Source organism: Nicotiana sylvestris, chromosome 11 (assembly GCF_000393655.2).
Source record: "Nicotiana sylvestris chromosome 11, ASM39365v2, whole genome shotgun sequence".
Taxonomy (NCBI): domain Eukaryota; kingdom Viridiplantae; phylum Streptophyta; class Magnoliopsida; order Solanales; family Solanaceae; genus Nicotiana; species Nicotiana sylvestris.
Window position 1 is genome coordinate 114,374,793 of NC_091067.1, and position 10,592 is coordinate 114,385,384.

The following is a 10,592-nucleotide window of genomic DNA, read 5'->3' on the forward strand; positions in this document are numbered from 1 at the left end:
CGCTTGGCCAAACACCTTAATTAAGCTTGGCCAAACAGGCTATAGAAATGTATACCACATTGGTTCCTTCACTTTTAACTCATTATCTCTTGTTTTCTTCTTTCTACTAATATATGTTATAGCAGGTATAGACTTCTCATTCCGAGACAAGAGGGGTTGCTCTGATGGTAAGCAACCCCCACTTCCAACCGAGAGGTTGTGAGTTCGAAGTCTCCCCAAGAGCAAGGTGGGAAGTTCTTGGAGGGAAGGATGTCGGGGGTCTATTTGGAAACAGCCTCTCTACCCCAGGGTAGGGGTAAGATCTGCGTACACACTACCTATATAGAAAAGCCATGATGGTCGACAGAGGGTAAAATTGTCAATTAGCTAAATCCTAAAAGTTGTTTGTTGCGTCTGCTCACGCAATGCTTTCTCCGGTTCTTACTTTTTTTCGTCCTTTCTTATTCCTCTCTATTTGTATTTTCCCCTTCTTTGTTCTGTATAAGTGTTTAGCTTACTCTCTGCTTCATCAAGGCCAAAAAAAACTAAGAGGTAGGTGAATGTGCAAAGCAATTGGGTTTTTTCATAAATGAGCAGTGTGTTTACCCACAACTTTGATATCTGCTTTTTAAGGCTTTTGAGGGAGGGGCAGTGCCGCAGTGAAACTGGAAAAAAAAAATTCTGTCCGATTACCCTTCTGGATTTGTGGCATCTCTTCAGTAATTTCTTTCCCTCATTAAGTGTTGTTCGTAATTGCCCTATTCCTTCAATTGTTGAACAAGTATTATTCTTTGATTCGTTGTTTCCTCTTGGCTCACTGTTACATATTTGAATAATTATAACGACAAGTAGATAAAAATGGGATTAGAAGTTCACTTTAAAATGGCTATACGCTACACCTGAAGTGATAGTACTAGGTGAATTTATTGAAGCTCTGATAAATAATAGTACTAAGTTCTCTCACATGATTCTTGTGGTGGTGTCAAATTTTCTGGAGATTTGACTAATCAGCTTACGTACACTATGTTTCGACTAACTCTTTTGTTATATAAGTCTGAAAATGGAGATTAGGTTAGGGGAGAAACCACACTAATTCAAAAATGGGCTAATTAGACAGAGTCCATCATGTGTTTGATTATATAATCGAAACAAAAATCCTTATAGAAAATGATTAAAGCAGAAGAGTTTCATATTCCTGTGATTGTCATTAACCTTACTGAGTTCAGCTAGCATTATTAAGTAGATATTGTTTTTAACTCATTCAGATTAATGGACTCATTCACAGCAACTCAACGGATTCTTTCTTTCTTTCTTTTGGAATAGGGGTGGACTAATTATTTTTATTTGTGTGTAGTTGCGTATTCACTTTGCCAGTATGAGCAGGAAACAAAGGTTCTGAAACCTTCAATGAGGAATCTATTTCATTATCCGGTTCTGTAGTTATTGGTTTTTATAGAGATTTTCAGCAAATTCTTTTTTTTTCATCGACTTCGTGTCTTTTCCTTTAGCATCAATATAAAGTTCAATACGAATCAAGGGGACTCAATATGTTTGTGTTCAAAATGATGGTATTTATAAGCATATGTTTTGGTATTGATATTATAGTTTTTTCTGTTAGACGTTTATGGAGTCTTAGTTGTTTTGCCGAGCAACAAGTACTAAATACTAAATTCAGGCTATTTCGAGTTGCAAGGATACTGTCAAACATGTGAAGATAGACTATTGTCTTCTGATTAATATGAGCGAAGAATTATTTGCCAGGCAACTGCCAAACATGCGAGGATATATTGTTGTCTTCTGATGTACAGGTATGCACCTTGAATATTCTTCTAATGTACAAGCTTTAGTGATGTTGCCATGGTTAAGAGCTGATATTACCGATCATGATATATATCAAAGCTCATAGTAATAAAGATAAATGCATGCGTGTAATTGTATACTACTATTTAATATAAAATTGCTCCACCACGCAAACAAGAGTACTTAAGAAATTGTTATGGTCTTTGTTTAAGTTTTAAAAAGATGATTATTTTTACGGTTACAACTCATGTAGTATCATTAAAATTGTCAAGGCTGATTATTTTTTCAGCAACAACTCATTTGGTACTTAGAGATGTTCATAGTCCAGTTACACATTCAACCATATAATTTTGCAAAAGAAGTTGAGCTATAAGGGTGTACAAAAATGTGTGCTTCAAAGTACAAGGCCTACAGGCAATAGAAAATGCATTGAGAAACTTCCCATTAATTTTGTAATGGAGCCAGAAACATAATGCTAAAAAAGGAGATAACAAGAAATTCACATTGGTTTTAATATGTTCACATGTTTTACTCTCTTTTTTTATATATGGTTTGATAATTAGCCATTCACATCTTAAAGTTCTAGCGTAAACCTTTTCAATGATGGCTAGAGTAGGAATGTCTAAGACTCGAAACCTTTGGTAATTTCATTAGAAAACTTTGAGATTAATGAACTTTTGTACAGTTTTGTGTGAATCTATTTTGATAAATACGGATTAGTGGATTCATCTATTATTTAGAGATTATACTTGGCAATTGTGAGGAAGATGAAAGTGTTTATCTACCTACTGTCTTTTATTCTTAATTTGTTGCATTAGTAGTGGAATTTTTTTGTTGGTCTTCTGGTCCTTTATATTAACAATGGAGGTATTAACTGCTTTAGGTTAGTAAGATCAAGGGCATAGATTCCTTATTTTATCGTCTTCTTGATCTAAGCATTATTAGATGGTATAGATGAGTAGGGCCTTTAAAGGGAAAGTTGAACTACAACCAATTTAAGTTCATACTTTGTTGTCTTCACATTATGTCCTCTCAGCTATATGTAGAAGCTACGGGTTCAACTGAACCCATAGTTTTTGCTCATACCATGTATTTTCGCCCAACAAATTATTAAATATGTATGAATAATAAATTTTGAACCTATTAAATTAGATGAGATGTGGTAGAATTGTGAATCTGAACCCATAAAGTTTAAATCCTAAATCTAAATCTACCGTAGAGCATCATTTGTTTTATGGAGTTGTTGAATTGCTAAACTTCAAAGTTATAGGTATATATTTGCATGTGTCACTTGAACTAACTAAAAAGTTCTTATACCGAGCCGATAATCTCATTCACTTTGTACATTTTCAATGATTTTAAAAAAGTAAACCTTGGATACTAAACAAGAGCGTAAGCTATGTCTCAAAGCTTGATTTATATGTATTGTAATGGTTATTTTTAATTTATTTATCAGAAAGTAGTAGCACGTTTTAAACTTGAAGTTGGAGGCTGATTTAAAAGAGAAAGCATCTTCAACATTAATCTATTGGAGTGGACTGCACTGATGCTACATGTGCCTAGAGGAAGCGGAAGTCATCGTACAGTGAAGTAATTGATTTTTATCGAACAAACAGTACATTTACCTTTGCTTCTCAACTATAATGCACGTTTCTAGGATTATTTAAACTCAAGTGGTTGATGCCTGGTACCCCAAAAGAAGCTATCATAAGTTGGATGGACGAGCAAAGTAAAAGATGTGTAGAATACAATTTCATCTTGCACTTTTTAGGTGTTTGGAACGAAAGAAACATATATGTTTAAAAAATAAAGAAAACTCATCCCACACACTCGAACACAAATATTTGCTTTGTGGTTGTCTTTAACCAAAATGAAAGATGTATACAATACGAATTTCTTAGACCTCCTACTTGTATTTGTATCCCCTCTATATTCAACAACACTTGGTGCTCTTTTAGTCTTTTATGATCAACAAAACTTTGCATTTACCTATCAATTTTTTTTAAAAAAAAACATAGAAACATGTTAGTTGCGTTGGGCCCGTGCATTGCACGGGCTTGCCTTATCTAGTCTTAATACAAATGGTATATATGCTGCGGTTAAACTCCATATATAAGGCAAACATTATATATGTATCCATGTACATGTCTTAAAATTAGATTGGCCCAAATCACTTGAATTCATTTCATAACATCTACATAGTTCGAAATCACTTCTACAAGGCATAAAACACATCATTAGTGCAAAACACTAGAGATTAAAGCTCAAACTCAATTAAAGTGCAGTAAATTATAGTGTAATAAGTGACTAAAATACGTAATTAGCCTACCATCAACGCCCCACACTTAAACCATTGCTCATCCTCGAGCAATTAAACTACACTTTATATAGACACGACCTTTTTAAACAATTCTTCTAACTCGTCACACCAAGAATACTTAAAATAGACTAAGCACAAAAGCGTAACATCTTCGCCTCAAGAATTGACTCACAAGTACCACGCATTATTCACAACTTACTTACTCTAGCATAGAGGTCACTGACATTACCTTTCCTTCATGAATCAAGTGCCCTCACACAACAAAAGAGAGTAGTTCCACACACCATCAAATTTAAGAATAATTAGGAACTCAAGATAGAAAGATGTCACTCACTCTCATAAATAATATTCATATGCCACAAAAGATGCACCATAGGCTTTCTCGTAGTGTACTACTCTACTAATCGAGTTCGTTCAGTCTAAGATCAAGTAGGACTTTAATTGGTTGAAATGTAGGTTGCGAGTCGGGTAGGATACATTTAGATATAAGAGTTACTACACCTCCCTAAGCACTTTAATACATACACTTTAACAGTTGAAACCCCACATTTATGTCAAACCATAGCTCCACCTTCACATCAATATGCATTAACTCTCAACTTATTTAAGCACAATTACATCAAGAGTCACCACTTATCAAGGAATATTTTTTTTCACAGCAATACAACTATTTTTTACTTTTCTTTCTTTTTCAATTCAAGTGGCTCTTACTTTTTCAAAACAATGCACCTTTTTCCTTATTTCAGTAGTTCCACTCAAAAGCCAAACCAACCACCCATACTTTAACTTTTACAAAGTTTATACAATTCAAGTGCTCATGAGAGGTTGAAAGGTTCAAATAGATGGTTAATTCAAACAAAGGGGGTAAGGCTTGCAATATGGTTGCCAAAGAAACAGGATTACAGACTCAAAGGGGTTAACTACGTTACATAACAATTAGGTAGGTAAAATATACATATCTGGTTCAACAAAGAAACGCCTATATTACTTTCAAGACTGAACAAAACTACTATTTTACTTTGCAAACACACGGGGCAAATTCTAGACATCAAATACAATGCACAGAATAACACAAAATCTTACACACACACGGCACATAACTCACTCAGGATTGGACTCATCAAGACACTCTAGTCAAAGCAGTTAAGCAAAGTTAAGATCATACAATTTAAGGTACTTCTACAAGAGTCAAGAACTGAGCCTAAGCGTCACAACCAAAGTACTCACTATTCTCAAGGCATAACATAATCAAGAGATATCGCTTCGATTCAATTCATTTCACACTGGCTCCTATTCCTAAAAAAATAAAACTAACTACACCCGGTTCAAATAAAACCTTTGGAAAAGAACCGTGGCACAAAGAAAAACCAAGGGGTAATTGCTACACTACCTAACAAAAGAAAATATTTTTTGTCTTTTTTTCTTTAGACTTAAATCCCTCAAGAAAATTGTCTAATAGGTCCATCGTCGAAAAAAGTCCAATCTTTAAAAAAAATATTATTTAATTAAACTAACACAACTAAAGTAGCATGAAAAGTCACCAAGACAATCTCATCACCCCACACTTAAAATTGTGCATTATCCTCAATGCACATCATAACTATAAGAGGGTAAGAGAATCTCCCTGGTAGGCCAAAGACTGAAGCACTAGCAGCTCATAGGGTACTCAGACTTCTCTCAGGCTTGGTCCTTCGTGTGGGTACCTCACACTTAGTTCCAACCATCTGGTTTGTTGTTGCATCCTTCCAATAGCTTTGCTTTCCATGCTCCTAGAAAATAAAATATTGGCACTACAAAAATAATACAATTAAAAAAAAAAAAAAAAGCAATAAAGTTGGGTTGCCTCCCAACAAGCACTTGATTTAACGTCGTGGCACGACACGAATCACTTTTTGCCTCCACCTCGAGCTTATGAATTGAACCCCCAATTTGACATCAAGTTGTCGACTATGCTCCAAGGACCAGGGGTGGAGGAACAAATCTAATTGGCCCAAGCAACCATTGTATTATTCTACACTTCTTGGATTTTAGATGAGGTATGTAATCCTGTCTTTTTGGCAAAAAAAATGCAGAATGTAGGCACATTGTTCCTCATTCCTTGACTCCTCAATCGACTCGGATGACTCGATTTCCATATCGTCATCCAAGCACAATGTAGAAAAATATTTGGAGTGAGAACCAATGCGCTCAAACACATGAACTTTAGGACCTCCAGCATCCTCAACCTCAATGATACTAGAGTCAACAAAATTTATATCCTCAATGTCCTTGGCTGACTCTAGTCTCACTTCTACAATATTGACATCCTCAAATTGTAGTTGGCTAGGTTGTTGATGTTCTACTCTGACCTCCTCAGTTAACACCTCAAATTCACGCTCTTTTTGGCTCATATCCCCAAAATTGGCTTGTTGAGCATTAAAAGCTTCAACCTCTTGACTCACTTGAGCCTCCAAGTTGCGAATAGTTACCTCTTGCCTTTCTATCTGCAATTGTTTTTCATTATTTTGTTCCAGTAGACACTTTAACTTATCTTTGATCTCCTTCAGGTCTGCATCCACAGGTTCTTTATTCTTGTTAACTTCATAAGAAAAGATAGAACCATCATAGTAAGGGGTTGGGGGAAGATATGAAATATAAGCACAACCATAAAAGTGACCATTTTTACCACCACACACATCACACACATTCCACAAATAAGATTGAGTTGGTGTACATAACTCGCTCTCAAGAATATTTTGATAATTTTGATACGGGTGGTTTCCTTTACAATATTTATGAGGATCAATAGTAAAATTATCTACACCTAAATTCCCATAATTCCAAGATGTCATGTTTCTCAAAACAACGGTTATAATAAAATAAAAAAATACAAAAAACAAAACAAAATAAAACAAAATAAAAGTTCAAACTCGCAACCTAGAAATATATACAGCTACAACTACACCGTTAGTTTTCCGGCAACAACGCCAAAATTTGATCATGCCCAACTATGCCTTATAAAAAGGGCTAAGCGGTCATTGCAAATATAATCCAGTTTACAAGTCCGGAGTCGAATCCCACAGAGAACTAAGGCTTAACTACAGTTGTTCAATATCACCAAGAAGACAAGCTTGAACAATTCCTAACTTATAGATATTAAGATTCTTGCGTTTAACTAATTAACTAACAAATTAAAATAGTAAATTAACAACTAAAGATACTAAGGGTTAGAGACAAGATTAAGGAGGTCTAGAGTTATGATTTTCCCTATTGTCGGAATCCTTCCCGCTATATTTTCTATAAATTCGCCTAAGTATTCTCTACCGATCATGAGCGCTCTGACTATCGTAACTCTCTTCCGAGTAATTACCACAATTTACTAGACATATTCTCCCGAATTATGCTAGCTGACATTAAGTACGGCTTACTCGGATCGCACCCAAGGTTTCGCTATGCCTAGTCCCACCTTTAAACCCTTCGTATTGATCCTTCATATACGTTAGGAGTGATGTTGTTCAACAACTACCTAAATATGCACTTTTTCCCAAGTAATACACACTATATAGACACATTCGATTGAGAGCTCTTCAACTAAAAATAATATAAACGTAGTTGAATAATTAGGAAAAAATACTACGGCAAAAATATATTAGCGTAACAGGAAAATCATCCTCCAATAGGTTCCATCAAAACCCTGGATAACAAATTAGTTATTCATAATATTATGCAAAACTACAATATTAGAATTCATAACCAATAATGGAAATAGGAAGAAAGAAGTGAAAAACTCATAAAAGAATTCTCCGCCTTGCTCCTAGTGTGTTCTTGCCTCCTTAGGTCGAATCCCGGTCACCTTAGCTTCCTTAGGTCTAAATTATGTCAAAAGTCCTCAAAATATCGTTTTTCTATGTATATATACCAAGTAAGGTTGGGTCCAAACAATTATACCTTCTCCTCTGCGAAAAAGGACACTTTTCTCGGACAGACGTGCGCGGCCGCGGATCAACCGCGGATGGGCCGCGCATATTGATCAGTGTTCTGCCCCATTTGCGCGGCCAGCATTTGACGCGCACTTTTCACCCTGTTTTGTTTGGAATTTGGAAATATGTAAAATATGAAAATTGGAGCCCTTTGAGTTAGCTTGCCAACCTTATGTGGAGCCCAAATGTAGTTTTGAGCGAAAAGTTATGTGCATTTTACTAGACAGTGTGCAATATACCTACTCGATTCGTCGTTCGTTCTTAACTATCATCCGTTGATCCCCGAACACGATCCCGACTTAATTTCTTGGGCTTTTACTCAGACTTCAAAGCTCCAAATCACTTGATTCATTCTATAACATCTACATAGCTCGGAATCACTCTTACAAGGCATAAAACACACCATTAGTGCAAAACAATAGCGATCAAAGCTCAAACTCAATTAAAGTGCAGTAAATTAGAGTGTAATAAGCAACTAAAATACGTAATTATAGCTTATCATCAACTTCGAATGAAACTTGTTCTAATTCTTACGAATAAAAATTACTCCCTCCCTTTACATTTTTTTACCCAGCATGGAGTTTGATAAAGAAATAAAGACTTTTGAAATTTGTTATCTTAATTAAACATGTCATAACATTATGTGGCTACAGGACTTTTGAAATTTATGCTTTTAACACACCATAATATTTGTGTGGCTATAACTTTATATCAAGATGTGACATTTTTGGCCTAGTATAGAGTTTGAGAAAAAAATGAAAGACTTTTCAAATAGTATCTTAATTAAACATTTTATGATATTGTGTAGCTATAAAAATTTTAAAAATTGTGGTTTAAACATACCCAAACACGAGGGATGAATTTGGCAAATTTATTTTTTTAGTTATTAATAGACCCTATTACTTTTATTTTATTTTTTGTTTTTATAAAAGAACAAAACATGGGCAGTCAAAATAAGAAGGATATAGAAATTCATTTTGAAACTGTCTCAGTCAGACCACTGTTTGGAACTGTTATCTTCCCTTCCCTATGCTGACGCGGCTAAGATTCATTCATTCTCATCTTCATTTCTTTTTTTTTTTTATTTCTTTGTTTTTCCCTGCTCTTCTATTTATAGTCAACTTCTTAAATATGATACTTTTTTTTTTTGCTCCAATAATCCACGTTCAATATTAACAAAATCTAATTCTATATATCTCAGCCCATAAACTAAATAAAAAAAATAGGTAAGTTATTCAATCATTTTCTGTGTCTGGCCTGTACTCTAATTTCCACCATAAAAATTTAGGAGTAATTAAATTAATATATTTCAAATGCAGATAATCTCAAAAAATCTCCTCCAAATACCAATTTCTCTCCCTCTTCTCCACGTCTCTTCTCAGCATTCTGATTTATATTAGTGATTTTCTCAGTTAATTTGATCACAAAAAGCTGCGATTTTCAAGTCAAATCAAACTTTCGTGAAATTTTTTGCTTCAAAGTTCTAGAACATAGCATTTTAAGTGTGAACACGGCACTTCTCGTGATGTTCGTCGGTTGACGGTGACTGGCGAGAGCTGTTTTTCGTGATTCGTCGGAGTTAACGCCGATGACTGGGCAAATCGTGATAGAGTCATCGGCGGCGAGTGGGAGACAACTATTGAGAACGGCGACGGCGATGGCGAAGGAAGAGGAAAAGCGAATAAGCGGAAGACAGCAGAAAAGGATAGGAGAAGTGGCGGGAGGGACGGCGGCGGAGTGCGCTATGGTATGTTGCTGTTGCCCATGCGCGGTGCTGCACATCCTCCTCCTGGCCTTATACAAAATTCCGGCGGGACTTTGCCGGAGAGCGTGGAGGAATAAGAAGCGGAAGAAGCTTTTGAAGAAGAGGAAAAAAATGATGACGAATGATTCTCTCGGCGTTTACTACACTGACGATGAGAAGGATTCCGATGGCGGCGGAGATAACGTCGGCGATGATCATGACGGAGAATCATCAGAAACGGCGGATTTTGAAACGGAGATGTGGGACCGGTTTTACTATGGTGCTGGATTTGGGAGGAGCTCATCTCAAAGGGAAGAAGATTAAAAGGGTGAGAAATGGAAATAGCAATGAATTCGAGGACTGAGGAGCAAAAGAAAAAAAGTTGTCACTAATCAAACTACGATATGTACACTTGAATTCAGTGTAGTTTAGATCCAGGGTACAGACGTACAGTCCTTATTCATTCTTCATTAAAGTAGAAAATAAGTTAGAGCGAGTGTTTTTTTGGCATAGCATTGATGATGTATCTGTAAATTGTAATGCATTTTGCCCAAAAAGGGGAACTTGACGTCATTGGCCATACCCTCCCCCCCCACCCCCCTTTTTGATGAAAATTATTATCAGCGATGTATGTATTTTTTTCCGTAGTTCAATTAATTTAAATTCGTGCCGAGAAAACTTCATAGTGTCGGGCGTTATTTATTGGTTATTATTATAGATTTTCATCTATTTTCTAGTTCATGTGATACTGTTATTATTTGATATATTATTTTTTTCGTCTTTTTGAGCC

General features: G+C 35.6%; 1 protein-coding gene and 1 long non-coding RNA gene across 2 annotated transcripts; both read left to right on the top strand.

The window, feature by feature from the left end:
* Nucleotides 1-390: 390 nt before the first annotated feature.
* On the top strand, nt 391-3,681 carry LOC104216554 (uncharacterized). The gene is made up of 2 exons (XR_708520.2): nt 391-1,787; nt 3,236-3,681. It is a non-coding gene; the product is annotated as an uncharacterized lncRNA (long non-coding RNA).
* A 5,965-nt stretch (nt 3,682-9,646) lies between these two features.
* On the top strand, nt 9,647-10,126 carry LOC104216555 (uncharacterized). Its single transcript, XM_009766629.2, has one exon. It carries the CDS (start codon nt 9,647-9,649, stop codon nt 10,124-10,126), a length of 480 nt encoding a protein of 159 aa, XP_009764931.1.
* Nucleotides 10,127-10,592: the final 466 nt, after the last annotated feature.